The following is a 19,852-nucleotide window of genomic DNA, read 5'->3' as shown; positions in this document are numbered from 1 at the left end:
CCGAAGACTCGCACTATGCGCTAATGCTGAGCAAAATATCTCGAGCTAATTCTCAAAGTCGAGTTTCGAGATTCGAGGTCGAATCTCGAGCTGATGAAGACGCGATTTGTAACTTCAGGTTTATTTCCCAAATCAGAAATAGCGGGCTATTTGGCAATCTTGAGATGATGAAGACGCGCCTTTAGTGATGTCGTGATGTAATCTCTAAAAGCAAAACAGGCAGTGTGTCATAATCTTGTTATCACTATCTTATTAAAATTATTGATGTATGATATACTGAAATTCCTGAATTTGATTGGCTATGAGCACACTTGTCAAAGAGATATATAGCATTTGCTATAGATGACAATTTTGTTTCTTATGAAGCAGGGCCCTTAATCCAACATACATGTACAGTACAGTCAAACCTGTCCATCAAGGCCACCAAATGGAAGCAGAAAAGTGACTGCTGTAAACAGGAGGCCGCTATACAGTGAAACCTGTACATAAAGACCGCACAAGGGAAACATGAGTAGTGGTCTCTGTTGGCAGATGGTCTTCATATGTACAAGGTCCTTCAGTACAGGTTTCAATGGGAAACCGTTTTCAAGGGAAATGCAAAATGTGGTCTTTATAGACAGGTCTTTCCATACAGGTGGCCGCTACTAAAAGCAGGTTTGACTGTAATATAGATGCGGTCATTTTGACAGGTTCCATTTTAGACACCTCAAACAATCTTTCTCCCTGTCTTCAAATACCACTGATGCACATCTCATGGGGGGCGTTTCAAAAAACTTGTCATCAGTGACAAATGACAGTTTGTGATATACCGGTAAGCTACTGAAATCCTTGCTTGTGATTGGTTATCAGCAGATTTGTCAGTGATTTTTGTCATTTGCCATTGAAAAAAGGCTTTGTGAAACAAGCCCCTGGCCTACTATTTCAATATCCCTCTAATTCTTTACAATACAAAATCTTACACGAACATGTCACCTCCGTCGTCACTCTTTTAGAATTAGCCGGTTTCCATGGCGATCATAAAAAGCTCACTGCAGAGTTATCATCATATCAAGCGCCCTCTTTACATCCCGTTGACTACTGAATTCTCTAATCCCAATAGACTTAATACAGGAAACACCTGGCTCCAGAATGTAGAGGGTTAAGAAATGATGGCTATAATCAAGTCACAGGTTCCTACACGCTGTCCTTCATTTTAATTTTGTGGCCAGTTTGCCTGTATCTTTCTTCGTTACCCTCTGGGCATCTCTCTCCATCTTCTTCCGTCGTTGCTCGGCAGCGCGTCTCTCCCGCTCTGCTAGCTTCTTCTCCCTGATGACCTGGTCCGCCTCCCAAGCCAAGTCGTCTCCGGCCTCCTCCCCCCAACCATTGTCGTTTTCCGACCAAGCGCCTAGCTCATCCTGTAAAAAAAAATAACATTGGTTCAAATGAGTACTAGATTGATCCTGGCGCAGATAAAAAGAGCTTCCTCCCCCCAACCATTGTCGTTTTCTGACCAAGCGCCTAGCTCATCCTGAACATTAAAATTAAATTGGTTTAAATGAGCACTAGATTGATTCTGGAACAGAATAAAAGAGGAAAATTGGAGATGACTATTCCATGAGCATCTCCCCATGCAAGACTGCTTGACTAGCATAACATGGAACTTTAAAAGTGCAGTGTCTTTTTTTGATTTTACATTACCATTATACAGAATAAAATTTGCAGCTGATGTGTCGGATTTTAAAGGGATGGTCCACCTTGATATTAAGTAGGTTTTAATAGAAGCACAAAAATGAGAGAAACAGGTCACTGAAAGTTTGAGCAATAACCGATTAAAAACGAGTTATGAATTTTTGAAGGTGCGATCACTCAAACACAAATTGGCAACTCTGTGAAGTATCTTGCGAGTTTCCCTCCCATTTGCTCAAAGTTTCACTGACCCTCTTATTTTGTCTGCTTCTATTAAAACCAACTTAATATCATGATTGACACATACCAATATTTAATTGAGAGATTGATCCCCTGTAAAAGAAAGGCTCTCAACTTCCAACTCAAAGGTAAAACCCGTTAATATAAAGACCACCCAAGCTAAACCAGGAAAGTGATCTTTAGGTATACGTTCATTTAGTACATGTTTCAATGAGAAACACTAATCGAGCAAAGGGAAACAGATATATACCCTAGACACTTGTTCATTCTAACTGCTATTCATCTATGTAAGTCTCTCTCTGGCATTAAATGCTTTCAAAGGTATAGACCAGATTTGGAAACGCCTCCCTCTCAAAAAATGAAATGGAAGCTCTTATTAATACCAATCATGTGAAAGAATATGTTTTGACGAATATGTTTTGACTAATACGTGATGATACAAATTTTGCCAGGAAACCGCCTACTAATTGATATATTTGGTAAATTATTATATCTATCCGGACTGGATAGATATCACGCAGTCCCATATACATCTTTCTGTGTACAGTGCTTGTAACTTTACCAAGACTGGGCCAAATTTCTTATCATTTTGATGATTCCAGAATCTTGAAGTATACACACAAATACTTGATGTGTACATGATCGTTTCTTTCACAATGCAATCGCATGACCAGAACTCCACTTTATCTTTAAGCAGGTTTCACTGCATATAAGGAAGCAAACATGTATGAACAATAGTGCCTACCGTTAGTACTGCTGTTTCATCCATCCCTAAAGTAAGCCTGTTGGAGAGGCCTTGAGTTAATGAAGACGGACCGGGTATCATCTGAGGAGTCTTCTTTCGTATCGTAGGCTGGTGGAAAAAAAGTGAGAAAAAAAATTCATACAGTGCTTTTTAGACTTAATAGGGAATATGAGACACACACATAGACAGGAAGAAAGGGAGAGAGAGAGAGGGAGAAAGCGAGAAAAACGGACAGAAATGCAATAAAGACAGTCAAGATACACACATGAGAGTGTGTGTGTGTGTGAGAGAGAGAGAGAGAGAGAGAGAGAGGGAGGGAGAGGGAGAGACAGATAGAGAGACAAACAGAGACATTGTAGCAAGCCCATGATAAAGATAAGAAAGGCAAACATATAGTGATAAATAGAAAGATGATACAAAGGGATAGAAATATATTGAAAGAATAGTTTTTTGGATAAGGGACAAAACGATCTGCTTTCCATAAAATACTCAAATAAATCTTTACAGCTTTTAGAATAATAAAAAAGAACGCACATTTTCAAGTCCCATTTTAAATAGTTAATAGCTCTACCGGTACTAGCTTTACTGCACTTAAACTTTGATTGCAGGAAACAGAATTTTCAAAATAAGGGTTAAACGTTTGTTTCTTCCTTATCTACATTACAACAGGAAATAAGTTGGGTCATAAATAATCAAACCTATACCATTTATAGAAACAAGACATTATTGTACACCACTCTGCACCAATGGGTACAATCTATTCCTTAGTCAGTAAATCCATGAATCACTTACAGGTTTCTTATATCTTGGCGTCATATCTGCAAAATAGTCCACATGATCTTCCTCCTCCTCATTTTCCGGGTTGCTAAGCGACGAGGGCGCTGTTTGGTTACTAGGTGCGACTGTGGGAGTGGTCGGGTCGATCTTGATGCTCATAGTCGAACCGTCCCCCCAGTCATCCCACGCAAGGTCAACCTGATCAAGAGAAGGAAAGAACAATATTAATTAGCTGCATTTACACTGCAACCAAAAATCATTGATTTTTCAACATTCCTGTGTTTCGTCGGAAGACGTATAGAGTAGCAACTACCAAAAAATCCACCTCTGGAGTGTTGTTTCTTGAAGCGCTTGCCAACATTTTACAGATTTTTGCAGTGTAAATACTCACACTTTAAACTTTCTTTTCAATTGAATAATTCTTTCTTTTAAATTAAATACTTCTTTTTCATGGATGAAACAATGCACAATGGGTGCAACAGAAATAGATTGAAATTATTCTGTGATTTTGCCCTTTCTGCTCATGTTTATAATACATAATATATATCAACAAGTAATGCCCAAAAATATCACTGAAAGGAGACATCTAAAACAGAGAGGAAGTTGCCCATGAATAATAGTAGACACGTAAGTAATGAAATTATCATCACAAAATTGTGTGAGACATTCAAAATCTTAGAAATTAAAGTGAACCGGTAACATTGTTGAAGGTTGATGAAAAAACTGCGTAATTTTTGTATGAAATGTTACAAATTCTATTCCTTCTACTGAACTAACCCTCTAACATGCAAACAATCATAACAAATTCTCAAACCACAAAGATATTTATGGTTTTCTTTGGAGGTGGCACTGTGCGACACCCTCTGTAAGGCTCTAACAGTAAATTACAAATAACAAATATTTCAGCAATTAAATGTTTGGAATGGTATATACTGTAGAGCCAATTCACTGCTTTATCACAATTTACATTCACCTAAAATGTAATTAAATTATAATAATATAGTTGGGAGAATTAAGGAATTGATCTGATCAGTTTTCCCCAATATTTATCATTATTAATGGTCTATTTTTACTCAAACTTTCAGATTATCTTTGATTGTACATTTAGCACTGAAGTCCCTATCTCAACACCATTTTCTCTCATCTGAACAATGTTACAAAGTCCCTTTAATGGGCAGAATCTTACTAGGTGATTAGTCCTATCTAGATCACAATTAACCTATCCAAGGTGAGTCTTTGTTTGCTGGGTTTTATTATGTATTAAACAAATATTGCATGCTCTGGAATTCAATACAACAAAATACATGAACCGGCAAATTCTGAATTTGGAAGTGAATAGAACAAACCTCAACGATGCATGCAATATTATAAAGTCATGGGTTTTTTGAGATCTCATGTCAGATGCACGTAGCTTAAACACTGCAAAACAATGGATGGGTACGTGTAGGGAAGAGAGGTGCGCAGTCTAATTCACTTTCGTATGCAATATTCTATGTTAAAAAGGTTGTCGCCTGTCACATGACGCCTTTTTAGCCAATAGGACACTCCCTAACAAAAAACCCATTTGTATTTTAAACCAACATTTCCCTGTATAGATATGTTTGCGAATTAATGGCCCAGGGATACTTTTTCGCGAATGACCTGCAGGCTAAAACAGAACTCACATGTACTTCTGTATACTCTGCGCCCGCGCTGTGTGAAGACACACACACTTGTTTTTGTCTTCAAAATGCATGCATCCGTTTGCTGCACTGCATGAATGTGCTGATGCATCTAGTAAATTAGAATTACACAGATATTTCCACGGTCGGAATGCAACAGTGGCAATATTCCGCCAATTTGTGATCAGTGAGTGATTTACAAAATTAGCAACACCCAATCATTGTGACATGAATTCCAGCCCCTGGAATATTAAGGTGAGTTCTGTTTAAAAAAAAAAAAATGAATTCTCACAGAATCAAACGAAACTTACACCGAATGTTCAACATTACAAATAAATGTCATTTGCCAAACAATTTTGGTAGAAAATGTATACTGGCTGAGTAATAAGCATAGAAAGATGAGGAAATCAAGGTACATATGTAAGTAGGCCCGACACCATTTTTATAGTCCCATATACATCTCTCTGTGTACAGTGCTTGTTACTTTACCAAGACTGGGCCAAATTTATTATGATTTTGATGACTCCAGGAACCTTGCAGTACACACCAATACTTGCATGCTATATGATCATCTTTTTCTGATCCATTCCACACCTTTCCTTTCACAATGCAATCGCATGACCAGAACTCAACTTTATCTTTAATGTCTACCAACCGAGTAAATATCTGTCACTCTACTTGTATTGCAATAAGGAACTGTGGAATCATGATCATGCCAAAATAAAAACAAAACCAAGTAATTAAAGCAAAAAATAATGGATGTTTTGATTCACGTTTTTTAAAATGTTAAACAAATCAGCGAATTAAAACGAGTTTTAAACATGCCCACTCTGTGCCCAAGTCACCTTTTCCCGGACTTTATTAACCAACTGTTTTTTCATAATTTCATAATTTGATGGCGTTGTGGCGTGCGCCTGTAATTCAGCTAAATGTGGAAGTTACAAACTGATTCGGCTGAGGATGCAGGTTCGAAACTGAGTCACGTCTTTCGGACAGTGACGTTTAAAGGTTGGTCCCTAGACGTAAATAATCATATCTGATTGATACACGTCTGTAAAAACCCAATACACACACACACACACTGCCTGTAGAATCTATTTGAAAAAGAAACACCCCCCCCCCCCCCAAAAAAAAAAAAAAAAAAAAAAAAAAAGTGACAATAACACGTTACACTAATGAACAACCATACATATATAGTATTGCCCTGAGTATTCAACTTACACCTGAGGTGTTGGCATAGTTTTTAGCACACGTAGCGTATAGAATTGACTCCAGTATTAAACTTACACCTGAGGTGTTGGCGTAGATTTTAGCACATGTACATATAGAATTGACTCCAGTATTAAACTTACCCCTGAGGTGTTGGCATAGTTTTTAGCACTGGACCCGTTGGCAGAGGAACTAGGTCCGCCTCCCCCTGGACCTGATCCTTTGGTAGGTAGACTAGGATCACTAGAACGTCTCCGTCGGAAGCGGAAGATGGTCCTCTTGATAAAGGAGTAGAAATACGCAAGGCAGGAGCACAGTAACCATGGCGACAACTTCATGATGATGATAATAATGATGATGGTAATTGATGAGTTGAGGATGTCACTCTGTACTTGGGAGTCTTACAAATAATCTGAGAGAGAGAGGGGATAAAAAGTCTTGAATGATCTTGAACGATAAGGTTTTTATTCTCACAGCGTTAAGGTCATACCTTTTCACACATATGATGCAAGCTTGACTATATAGCAACCTCGCACAGACTGAAATTCAGGCATTACATACACGATGGTAAAATTGTGAGTGGGTTTACAAACAGAAAAAAAATCCCAGGGAACTTCACTTGGAGCAAAATGAAAGAATCCAACCCAAGGAATTGTAGCGTAAGGAAGAATGTTTTTTGGACTCTGTGTTCCAGAATTATTTGAGTTCCCTTTTTTTTTCTTCTACGGTATCTTTTCCATTCTAAGAACATTTTCTCTTCTTATATCGCCCCCTTTCCTTTTTAAGTGCCCTTTTTTCTTTCTAATGAGTGTCCCTTTCCCCTTTTTAGATGTTTCCTATTTTACCTTTGATAAATGGCCCCCTTTCTTCTTCATAATAGTGTAATAATTTATTGTCCTTTTCAGGAAATTTGGTTTCCACAGGTTACAGAGTATTACAATACAAATATATAAATGAAATATTACAGGACAGTGATAAACATACACATGTTATAAACATACATAATGAGTGAGGTAATATATGAGTAAGCCACGGTATATATGGTGGTTACAGAGGTAATATCAGATTCCATTTTACAAAATATGAAGCTAAATTATTTAAAATCATTGATTATTCCAATCTTATTATTGGAATCTGTGCATGTCATTACGAACTCGTAGCTCGTGCACAGTTTTTCCATTATATTTAATAATTTTGCCTTCGGCGTAGACTAGAAGGGATGAGATTTAGATGACGTCACGCGCGCGCAGCAAGAGTTTAAAGTTAAACTAGTCTACCGCTGCAAGATTTTTATCATGGATGTCGATTTTGACGCATAATTTCCTAAAAATGGACCATTAAACAGATTATTTCAGTCAAGTTGGTAAGTGGAACCGAAGTAGTTAAGCCTAGGTCTATGGCTATAGATCTAATTTACAATATAAAATGCAGCTGATATGCATCATGTGAAAGGAGTAATTCGGGGATAAGTTTCAAATTTAGTGTGTAAATTTACACACCTTTGGCGGTATGGTCGGCTTCCGTCTCTAAAGAGAGAGCCAACCCTACCCAAATAAGAGGCTTAACAAACGAAAGAGACAGAAAATTTGGTCTAAGCTTTTACTACACAGCCAGTAGGTATAGCGATGCTCCTATGTGTGGGTCAGGGCAAGGGTCTATTTCTAAGCCGCGCCGCGCCACGCCAACCCGGCGAGATCATCATTGCACTAGACTAGACCTAGACCGTAGACGGTGACATGAATTGCCTGGTAGTGCCTCCTGCACTGGGTGCTACTGACGTCTAGCCACTAATTTCTTATTTGCAGATCTAGACTCCTGATTGAACCTGTTATGCTGTAGACTATTATTAACTCGAAAATAAATCAAACTTACCACTTTTCTAGTCAGAAGGAAGGGAGCACAGAACCCATATGAACTTCTCGGCGCTAACTTCTACACCACCGACCGATCGCAGTCTGTTTCAGTTTTTTGTACACATCATCGTTTTCTATGCACCTATGGACGCAGCCATTTTGTTCTGTTAAATTAACGATATGTGACTACTGCCATCTCTTGGTCTTAATCTGACATCTTTCTTTAGACAAAAATTCATTTTTTTTTTTTAATTCTAGACCTATACTATCGAGAAAAAAAAATATCATCATCATCACTCATCATTTATCATTCTAATATCTTTGTCTGTCTGTCTATCTCTCTCTCTGTCGAGTTCTCTACTGAGTCATCTCTTTAACATGTATAATAATCAACACAATAACTCTAGTCTAAAGCTGGTTTTGCCTAGCTTTGCTACACAGTTCAAATCGATCGTCAAATTTAGAGTTTAATATTAATACAACAAAATTATATAATTCTCTCTCTCTCTCTCTCTCTCTCTCTCTCTCAGTCCTCTTGTATCTGTCGATCTCTCTTTCCTCTCTTTCTGAGTTCTCTACTATATACAGATATCGCATTTTCTTCTCTTTCTATAAGTTTCCCTTTCTCTTCTCTTCTCTTTTTGAGTTAACCCCCCCCCCCCCATTTTCTAAGGCTTTCTGATGGGTCTTAACTATTACTTTCTTTGAACACCTCTTTCTTAGATTTTTATACTATAATTCATCGTTCTTCTCTTCATGATTTCTCGTCTACTCTCTGTCTTTATTTTTGACTTCTCTTCTATCTCTCTTTCTTCTCTCACTGTATAATTATGTGTTCTCTCCTTTTCAGTGTTTTCTACTACTATCTCTCTTTCTGATTTCTATTCCTCTTTCTTCTTTTTTTCTGACTAAAAAACACACAGGCTTTCAGAGTTCTTTTCTTTCTTTAATCTCCGAGTCTTTCTGAATTCTCTGAACTATAATTTATTTTTCTTCTCTTTTCGAGTTCTCTACTATCTCTCTCTCTTTCTGCGTTTTCTATACCTCTTTTTTGTTATCGTTCTGAGTTCTCTACGAACTGTCTCTCTTACCTCTTTTCACGAGTTCTCTTCTACTACAGTATCCCTCTTTCTTGTTCTCTATCCCTCTTTCTGAATTTAAAAACTATCATTTCTGAGTTCTCTTTACTATAATTTACTTTTCTTCTCTTATCGAGTTTTCTACTTCTGTATCCTGAGTCTAAGTTGCTATCTCTCTCTCTCTCTCTCTGCATGCCTCTCTCTCGATTTTGCTTTTTCTTCTTCCTGAGTTCTTTTCTATTATTTCTCACACTATCGCAAAGACTTCGAAAAATAAAAAATACAGACAAGGTCAATTTCGATATCCTATTTTAGTCCTGTTTGGATTGCGTAAATACATCATTGTAATTTTCGCATACTTCGAAACGTAATGGACATATAGCCATATGAATTTCCATTTGATTTTTCGAAAGCATTTGGAAACGTGTTCCTCGAACTCTCCCCCGTTCTCTTCCCTCTTTTAGCCGACTTCTCTTATATATCCATTATTGTTCTCTCAGTGCTTCTTATTCTCATCATTGCGCGCGTATCTGTATTTGCGTGGAAATATCACTGAATTCCATTGTTTAGTTTAATTACTTGAGATGGATATATTGTGTGCATTGGACATGCTGCTGGGCCACAGGGGGGGGGGGGGGGTCACTCTCATACACACATGCTACTGAAAAGGTACCCTTTTTTGGTTTTTGTGCAATCAGTGCTTGAAAAACACCCCTTTTTAAGGAAAACGTAGAAAACGCCGAACTTGTAAATCTAAAAAGGTACCCTTTTTTGTTTTTTGTGCGATCAGTGCTTGAAAAACACCCCTTTTCAAGGAAAACGTCGACGGCGCCATTATAGCTGATAAAGACACCCTTTCGCCGCTTTTTCTGGACGCGGGTGCATAGCCAGTCATGTTGGGAGTGACCACCCAGGCCTCCTCCTTTACCCCTCCCCCTTCTTCTTTTTCCCCTTCTCCTTCTTTACATTATGATTATTATTATTACCATTATAACTACTACTACTGCCCAATCCTCCCCTTACTACTATACCATCACCACTATTATACAAATTAATGAACGCATTAAGAAAGTATACATGAAAGTGCTGCAAAATTTATTTATTTTTCTAAGAAGCTTGTTGAATATAGCATTAAGTACTGGTCATCCAAACCTCACCAAATATTCAGCTGATTGGTGTGATCCCCAAAAGTAATTGCATTCATTAGAGATTCTTTGCATAATCCTCCAAGTAGAAATATTGACAACTACAGTAAAACCTGCTTTATAGTGACCACTGTCTACAAAGACCACCTGTCTACAAAGGCCACCTGTCTACAAAGGCCACATTTGTTGTTTCCCTTGAAAATGGTTTCTCATTGAATCACATACTACTAAAGGAACCCGTCTACAAAGCTCACTTTTTGTGTTTCCCTTGGGCGGTCGCTATAGACAGGTTCGACTGTATACGGTAGCTGCTATATGACCTAAAATGTACATAGTAACATCATTTTGTAAATGTACATACAAATAATTTGAAGGATTTATAAATTTTACTGGCTCTTCTGGGAAGTAAATGTTTAGTTTCGGTAGCCGAGCTCTAATGCAAGAGAAAAGTTAGTATTTGAATTATTGCATAGTGCAATGACCTTGTACTGGATTCTCAAGAGTACGGGCAAGAGTAATACACTATTGCCCACACATTTAGAATAAATGGTAGTTTTACCTCTTTTCTTTAAAAAAGATTAGCACATAATTTATTCTTGATAGTTCAAATTTCAACCTAAACAGTCACGGAGAATGATCATTAACTTTCTGTGATATATAGGTTTTAACTATCAAGAATAACTTACAGAGTCACAATCTTTGTGCATAAGACTAGTGCAGCCTTTACATTCAGCCTAAGTAAGTTCCGAGTCTGAGTAATAAAAGATCATTATAGGTAATTTTTGAATCTCACATTACGTCTGATCTTTGAGATATCATCTTGAACGAATGATCCGATACAAAGAAACTTGAGATGCACATTTCATAATTATGAAACAACAACTCTTGGAAACAACCACCACTCAGAGATAGAATGACTTATACACTTTAAGCCAACCAATGATTGCAGTGTAGCATCTTTTTGTGCCATTCAATTTCAATAAGTACCTAACTTGCAGCTTCAATCATGCAATAAGTTGTTTAAACGCCAGCTTAAAACCTTTCAACAAAATCAAACTTAACCTAATCCCACACCTTCAATCGGTAAGAAAAACACCTTGCATATAAAACGAACATTAAAGAAAATGTGAATTACTCTACATTTACGATATGCATGTATAGTATAACAAATAAAAAACGACCTATCAGTAAATTGTATAGGCCGATCTTTAGTCAAAAGGTTACAAAATAACAAATTCTAAAGAAAATTCTCAGTAAAAATTCAACAATATAATATTTGTTCATCTTCCAGAAGTATTTCCAATAAATCAGTATTCAATAAATTGACGACATACTCTGTTATAAACATCTTCAACAAATCATTCCATGCGCATTGCATTATCAAGATACTTAATTACCATTATAACGAGAATCAATCAAAAACAGGGATCATATTTCAGAGTAAAAATTGTACATTTCTTACATTACAACATACCATGTACCTCTAGAAAAAATTAAAACAAAATTATGGCAGCAATAACAAAATATTGTTTTGATATCCAAACATTTTCCTTTCTCAGACTCTGGCAAAGTGTGCCGAAAGGGGCATCAGCTTTAAATTGCAATCAGAGACATGTCCCAACAAAAGATAAGGGGCAATGTTGCAGTGCCCCCTACCACTTCCACGACTCGGGAGTTTTTTCATCAACAAGAAATGATTTTTCTTTTTATCTATGCCTGGTGAAGGATACCTTACAACTGGAAAATGCTTGGATGCATATGTGACTGAACCAAAACGAAGTACAGCCAAACCTTTAAAATGGCAACCTCTCTATAACGGCCATCTGAAATGATTGTCTTTTATCAGTATATTTCTCTTTGAGAGAGAAATGTCTTAAAGTCCCACTGCACTACTTGTAGCCATTTGCGCCCTCTACATAACAAACAATGCATAATCGGTGACCATTGGTCCCCCATGACCCTCTTTTTCTTATGTTAATTGAGAGCTGAGTTGACGAGATAACCACCTGTCCAGTGACCTTGCAGGGTGGCCTTTCCTGTAAACTAGTACTGATGTGCTTTAAAGAGCCCGTCTAGAGTGGCCTGAAGTGTCCTACAGTAGCTACTTTTTGTGTTTGGAATTCCCTTGGGTGGCCTTTATAGACAGGTTTGACTTTACCAAAGGTTTACAGACTTTTTAATAAAATGTACATATATGATTTTTTTTTCTTCTTCAAAATGTATATATATGGTAAAAAAAGTATCACCCATCACCAATTAAATGATTAAACATGCTATAAAATACACAGACTGATGCATAGATAGAAAATAAACCAAGATATTTAGCATTGGATTCATTCAATAGTAGTACTGTTCAATTGAATATGGCTATCAACTTGTGCGCTAATTACAAACATTGTTACAAAACAGTCTAGCTCCCATACCTTGAAAATAGACATTGACAGGTGTATATATTTCTATGATAAATGTACAAGTACATCATATTCATATACAGTTACTCTAGTACTTATACACACCATTTGGCATAAAATATATTCTCTATACCGTACTTCTCCAAATTGTGCAATTGACAGTGAGGTCAGAGGTCATGCAAACCTACATGTAGGAGTGAATTACCCGTTCAGGGTTAACAAAAACACAACAACAACAACTACGTGATAACACATAATTCAAACCTCAAATTTTGGTATGAAAGACTAGGGGTGAACACACAAGCAGGGTGATCACAATTAAACCTGTACAGACTTTGAAACGTTCAGTTCTTGGATCCCCTAAAAATATATATTTTTGTTTTCACATGTTGGACTAATGGAAAGACTATTGCATACTCCACTCTTTTTATAAAAAAACTTCCTTTAATACAGCTTGCATAAGCTTACATTGAAAGCAAAATAGCAAATAGAGATGAAAGTATCAAAAACAAAACCCAAACTCTTCTTTAAAACAACACTGCACCAGCTCTTATGCCGATATTTTCGCCTTGAGATTAAAAAATATCTGTCTCTGTGTTATACAGGTAGTATTTCCATTAGGATAAGGCACGTTTTATAGGCAATCCAACCTACACTCTTTGTTCATATACCGGTAGTCTGTACATCTTGTAGTTCAAAATACATAATAAAAAGGACAAAAATGGACCCCCCCCCCCCATGCGCGGATCCAGGATTTCTTAAGGGTAGGGTCCCAAATTTGAAATCAATTTAGTGTGCTAAAATATGAAAATCGTGCCCGGCCAACATTTCGCTCAGTGGGGGGGGGGGGGGGGGGGGGGGGGGGGGGGGGGGGGGGGTAGGTAGCACATTTTTTTTTTGGGGGGGGGCCCTCGAAAATTTGAAAATTGGACCCCCCCTTGAGCGCCTGGGGGGGGGGCATCTAAAAAAAAAAGGTAAAATTAACGTTAAAAAAGGTAAAAATACACATTTTTTTTTATATTTCCATACCTGTGCGTGTATACAAAATTAAATTTTCATGAACATATAAAAGAATAAAGTGATTCAAGTTTTCTTGGGCTTTCAATAATATGTGTGGTTAATGTACCCCATACAATCAAGCCAAAAATTGGACATTATATTTCAGAGCGGGTACTACTGACATTTCATCAACAAAGTTAGATTTTTAAATTGTATTATTTATTTATTCATGTATTATCATTACTATTTTTGAAATATATTTTTTGGGGTGGGGGGGGGGGGGGGAGGGGCTATTTCAGTAATGCAGGGAAAATGTGTTATTATTCTCTTGTTGACATTTGACCCCACCCACGTCGATGCGATTGATGAATTACGGACAGTCCAACTCATCTTCTCCTGCTGAACAGTCTGGCCAAAAGTCACACACGTAACTGAGGGTAAAACACTGGCCATCGTTACAGGTGTACAGCATCGGACCACAGTCACCTGCACGTAGAAGATGGGCGAGAGAGAGGGAGAGGGAGAGAGACAGGGAGGGAGAGGGAGGGAGAGGGAAAGAGAGGGGGGAGGCAGGCAGGGAGAGAGGGAAAGAGAGAGAGAGAGAAAGAGGGGGAGAGAGAAATGGAGTGAGGGAGGGAGGGAGAGAGAGGGAGGGAGAGAAAAGGAGAGAGAGTAACGAATGTTTGAAATATGCCATCATTAAATCTATCCCAATCTCAAACTGACTATTTAATCAGTGGAATGACGTACATGTAGTCATGGACATCTCACCAATTATTTCTGTTTTTCTCTGAAGTACCTTCTCCCTTAGGGCACTATTCACAATATATAATGGATACCACATTATTATAGGTCGTCTAAAAATAAAAGAACCTCCTTGACCCTGGATCAAATCAATCGCAACTCTTTATATTCTCGGGCCCTGATTTATACATTTTGAAAAATTGAAATTTTATCAATTATGTGTGTTAAAACAAATGGGAGAGGCACTATGTCACATACTATACATTTTTTCAATGTGTTCATGCACCATAAAATTAATTGTAGGCTACCATTTATTGTCGAGGTTACGATTAATTGTAACTTTTATATGTTTATAGAGGTGATGTAGACAGGTAGTTTAATCATTTGACTAGAAATGCAGTGGTCGTGGGTTCAAATCCCGGCACAGCACTTATATCGATGAGCAAGGCATGCTATCTACATTGTTCCTCTCCACCCACGTGTTAAAGGGACTATGTCCCATTTGCAGGCCAAAAAAATGAAAAAGTTAAATTCCAACTGCATTTGAAAGATAATACTAATTTAGAACTTCCCTAAATAAGATGGGGCTTGAAAATGTCTTCAAGTGGGAAAATAATGACTATTAGTTGTCAAATCGACTTTAGGGCTATAGAGCCCAAAAGTAATAGTCTTGATTTTCAGACAATTGTACCGAATGGTCATACGTTTTATGCTGCGCAAAGATTCAATCAGTTTAATCTTGGCCATCGCAAGAAGTGGATTATTGATGTAGACAAATACCTTTTACAACTCTTTTCATGTATGTTATTACCAAAGAAGAAAAAAAGCCAGTCAGTCACTCAATAATGTCTGACAGTGAAGTCTAGCAAGTAAACGGTTTTCCTTGCATAATTTGAATATCAGGACACTGGTAACGTTTAAATTTCACAGATAGGACATACATGGCATATTCATAATTCCTGCAAAGTTCTACAGCATTTGAGGTTGGCTGCAAAAGGGACATAGTACCTTTAAAGGGGGTGTAGCTTGGTAAATACTGGTTAACGCCATCTACGTCTTCTTTTGGACAACTGCACTAAACGAATGGACTTGATTAATGGTAGTCAGCGACTTAATCTCTACATGGTCAGCGTAAGCGAAACAGACCAAAGTTCTCCTCACGCTTCGGTTTCTCGTACGTTGCACGCACGTGATTGCTGAGGTCGTGTCGTCCTTTGTTGTATTATACCCGATTGGCCCTGAGTCAGGCCACGGGAAAGACGCATAGTCTCCTCAGTCTACACTCCCTTTAAATTGGAAGGGCGCGAACGGTGTCGAAGTTGAATAATTGTGAGTGCCCATAAAAAAGCGACTAGCTGGAATGCTCCTCAAGGAGTGGAGAATGTGCACTGTAATGTGCAGAATAGTAATTAAATCCATGTCTAGGGTAACAATGATACCGTTCAGTTAATGGAAATGCGCTATATAAGAAACCAATATCATTATTATCATCATCATTACAGGACCTACGCGAAAATGTTTGTTAACAAAGGTGTAGCGCTAGTGTCTGGCAGCTCCCGATCACACTCTTGATTATTGCTTAAAATTACCTTGTTTTTGCAGTAACAGCTACTTCAAATTTATACCATGTAAAAGTTTAGGACTCAGTGATCATCATGGTCCTACTCAGAAGAAGGAGTCTGGTCTTATTTTGAGCAGTTTCTGGATATATTATTTCACTTTTCATCACAATCTGAGAGTCCAGCCAGATCTCCCAGCACCATACTTCCAGACTACTATTGTTCATGGTCATCCACTTGACTCATCACTGACAATAGTTGGTACTCTGAATGGCAGTGACCATCACATTGGCTATTCACTCTTCTTGGAAAGTGAACTGGACAAAGCCACCTGCCTACAAAGGATTCAGGACTGCTACAAACAGGATCTTACGGAATGTCCTGATCCTTTATCTACACCAATCACTCCATCTATTATAACAATAATGCTTCTTGCTTCAAACCCTGACTGTACAGTTACTGCTACAAGAAAATATAGCATAGGGTTTCTTCATAAGCTGAATGCTGGAGTATCTACTTTTCATGAATGCTCACTATCATCGCAGTTGTGTTCCAATTTATCGGCCCTGGGCCTGTTAAGATCACCGTGTGCTAAACATGGATGGGGCCTCGTTCACCCTTCAACTTATCGACGACGAACAAGACGCTTATTTAAAGGAGGAAACCGCAGTAAAAGCAAGTATGGTTTGCCGATCCTGATCATTACTGGGTTTCCTTCATCTTCCGATACACATATATATACACATCCTGAGTTTGTGAAGACGTCTGTGCCCAAAAGTTGCAACATCAACTTGATAACATTGACTGATCAGACTTATCCAAAGGATGACCATCTGTCGTTCTGTATGTTGAATGCCAGATCACTCCGAAACAAATCTACAGAATTCCAGGATTTTATATTGGAAAAAGACTGTGATGTCGTGGGAATCTGTGAAACATGGCTTACTCCGGATGACGATGCAGTCATCGCTGCCATCAAGCCTGCTGGGTACAGCTTTATAATCTCCCGAGGGCATGTAAACGTGGAGGTGGAGTCGGCCTCCTTTACCGCAGTGAATTGAACGTGATGGTCAACCCTCCATCAGATTTTCAATGCTTTGAAATGTTGTCAGCTACCTTGACTTCCAAGAATACCAACGTGGACGTTGTTATCATATACCGTCCTCCAGGTAACTCCGTTAAGTATACAAGTTTTCTTGACGAGTTTTCAAGCATGCTAGACGAACGATTGCTGAAACCCATGTCGCTTATCATCACTGGGGATTTTAACATTCATTTTGACAATCTGTTGGCATCAAACACCAAGCAATTCAATGAGTTTTTAGCAGGTTATGATTTGGTGCAGCATGTTTCCACACCTACCCACGACAAGGGTCACATCCTGGACGGTTTTATATCTCGTCAATCGAATGACAAGGTGTTCTTAGACCTTCGGATTACTCCAGGTATTTCGGACCATTCTGCAATTTTGTGCAATATACATCTGCACAAACCTCCATCAGTTGTACATCCTCGAGTCATGCCTAACATCAGAGCAATTGACAGAACATCATTTGCAACAGATATGATGAACAGCGAGCTTTCCTCGACATCTTCACCCACTGACGATGTAACAGCTAGAGTCGACTTGTATAACATGGTTCTCAGTGACTTATTAGATGTCCACGCACCAGCCACATCCCGAACTGTCAAGACACGAGCTCATACTCCTTGGTTTACTCACGAAATTAAAAGTGAGAAACAAGAACGTAGGCGCTTGGAAAAGAAGTGGCGATTTTCGAAGTTGGAGATCGATCGTCAACTGTATTGCAAACAGAAACAACATGTGCACTCTCTTCTCCGCAAATCGAAACATGATTACTACCAGCAATCAATAAGTGACTGTGGTAACGACTCCAAGAAGATGTTCAAATTTGCTAATGCACTCTTGAATCGCAAACAGACATCTCCACTTCCAGCGAACGCATGCAACAAATCCCTAGCGTCGCTCTTCAGCCAGTTCTTTGTTTCCAAGATTGACAGTATTCGAAGGAACCTCTGTACTGATGTTGCTCCACTTCCACCACTGTCTTGTATTGGACTTGCAACACTTGCAGATACTACTTCAGAGGAAATTGAGTCCCTTATCCGCAACAACCCTGTTAAATCATGTGAGCTTGATCTGATTCCAACTAAGCTTCTTAAAGAATGTGCCGCTATCATATCTCCTTACATTGCCGATGTGGTCAACCTGAGTCTGCAGAGTGGGAAAGTTCCGAAAGCCTTGAAGATCGCTCATATTCATCCACTACTGAAGAAGCCTTCATTAGATCCAGAATGTCTCCAGAACTATCGTCCAGTCTCGAATCTACCTTACTTGTCGAAACTTCTGGAGCGGGTAGCCTTCTCTAGATTGTATGATTACCTACAGGAGAATGATCTACTTGACAATCACCAGTCAGCTTACCGTGCAAATCACAGTGTTGAGACCCTGCTCGTCAACCTGACCAACAACATCCTGACAGAAATGGATGTTGGTAGGATCACAGCAGTCGTGTTATTAGACCTGTCAGCAGCATTTGATACTGTGGACCATCGTATTCTTGTCAATGTATTGTCATCAATTGGAATTTGTGACCACGCACTTGAATGGTTCATGTCCTATTTGGATGAACGGCAGCAATTGGTATGTGTAAATCATGAAAGATCTGATCCTGTCAAGCTCAGTTGTGGCGTCCCGCAGGGGTCAGTCGGGGGGCCGTTGCTGTTTTCCTTGTACATCACTAGGCTCAAGCAAGTTTTACAACAGCATGATGTCAAGTATCACTGCTATGCAGATGACATCCAGATCTACGCATCGTTCCTTCCCAATCAAAATGACGCAAGTCGGACTGTCAAACTACTCGAAGCTTGCGTCAAAGATGTGCAAACTTGGATGAACTCGAACTCACTCAAACTGAATGATAGTAAAACTGAACTAATTTTATTGGGTTCCAAATCAAATCTTGCTAAGATACAGTCGTTCAATATATCCATATCAGATTCTGTAATTAGTCCTTCCTCGCAATGTCGTAACCTTGGTGTCATGTTAAACTCGTCTATGTCATTGTCAACTCATGTTTCTAGTATTTGTAAGTCAGTCAGATATCAACTAAGAAATCTAGGTTTTATTAGGAAATACTTAAGTCGTTCAACCACAGAGAAACTTGTACATGCTCTTATTTCATCACGCTTAGATTTCTGTAATTCTATTCTCTATCTACTCCCTAAACACACAACTTTCTCGACTTCAGAAACTGCAAAATACTGCTGCATGTATTGTCACACTTTCTTCTCGTAGAACCCACATCACCCCCATTCTCAAAACTCTTCACTGGCTCCCGGTATGTGACCGAATCATTTTTAAGTTGTTGTTGTTAGTTTTCCATTCATTGTATGACTCTGCTCCTTCCTACAATATCAAGTTGATTGTTAAGTATAAGCCTACAAGACGTCTTCGTTCATCTCAATCCTCCTTATTAGTTGTCCCTAAGACGCGCAGTTCCTGGGGGGATAGAGCTTTTTCTCATTCTGGTCCGTCCCTTTGGAATAAGCTGCCACTTAGTATTCGTAATTTAACTACCCTTCATGCCTTCAAAGTTGCTCTAAAAACCCATCTCTTTCTAAACAGTGCTATTTAATCATGTCAATGTAGCGTAATAATTTGTGTTGTTTTAGTTTACTTTATTTTAGTTAAGAATGTTATATTTTTGTGATAGTGATACATGTATGTACAGCGCCATG

The 19,852-nt window shown here is 38.5% G+C and overlaps 2 protein-coding genes and 1 long non-coding RNA gene across 4 annotated transcripts in view; all 3 read right to left on the bottom strand.

The window, feature by feature from the left end:
- LOC100888795 (receptor-binding cancer antigen expressed on SiSo cells) lies at nucleotides 1–8,414 on the bottom strand. Of its 2 annotated transcripts, XM_030977835.1 has the most exons (6): nucleotides 8,173–8,414; nucleotides 6,444–6,712; nucleotides 3,446–3,628; nucleotides 2,654–2,761; nucleotides 1,463–1,510; nucleotides 1–1,349 (listed from the first exon to the last, which is right to left on the bottom strand). In XM_030977835.1, exons 2-6 carry the CDS (start codon nucleotides 6,636–6,638, stop codon nucleotides 1,188–1,190), a joined length of 696 nt encoding a protein of 231 aa, XP_030833695.1. In that variant the 5' UTR covers nucleotides 6,639–6,712; nucleotides 8,173–8,414; the 3' UTR covers nucleotides 1–1,187. The 2 variants fall into 2 exon arrangements, with proteins under 2 accessions (XP_030833695.1, XP_003726664.1); XM_003726616.3 differs by lacking the exon at nucleotides 1,463–1,510 and having other exon boundaries at nucleotides 2–1,397; nucleotides 8,173–8,412.
- A 1,892-nt stretch (nucleotides 8,415–10,306) lies between these two features.
- LOC115920985 lies at nucleotides 10,307–12,351 on the bottom strand. The gene is made up of 2 exons (XR_004062648.1): nucleotides 10,542–12,351; nucleotides 10,307–10,507 (listed from the first exon to the last, which is right to left on the bottom strand). It is a non-coding gene; the product is annotated as an uncharacterized LOC115920985 (long non-coding RNA).
- Nucleotides 12,352–14,058: 1,707 nt separating this feature from the next.
- Nucleotides 14,059–19,852, bottom strand: part of LOC577692 (low-density lipoprotein receptor-related protein 2) — an 83,996-nt gene continuing 78,202 nt past the window's right edge. The window contains exon 51 of the mRNA XM_030977833.1: nucleotides 14,059–14,273. Coding sequence (XP_030833693.1) covers nucleotides 14,158–14,273 — 116 coding nt within the window. The 3' untranslated portion in view covers nucleotides 14,059–14,157. The remainder of the gene's footprint in view (nucleotides 14,274–19,852) is intronic.

The sequence above is a fragment of the Strongylocentrotus purpuratus genome, unplaced genomic scaffold (genome assembly GCF_000002235.5).
Source record: "Strongylocentrotus purpuratus isolate Spur 01 unplaced genomic scaffold, Spur_5.0 spur5_scaffold_1, whole genome shotgun sequence".
Lineage (NCBI taxonomy): Eukaryota > Metazoa > Echinodermata > Echinoidea > Camarodonta > Strongylocentrotidae > Strongylocentrotus > Strongylocentrotus purpuratus.
Note: the sequence above shows the minus strand (reverse complement) of the source record. Positions and strands in the feature narration are given on the sequence as shown.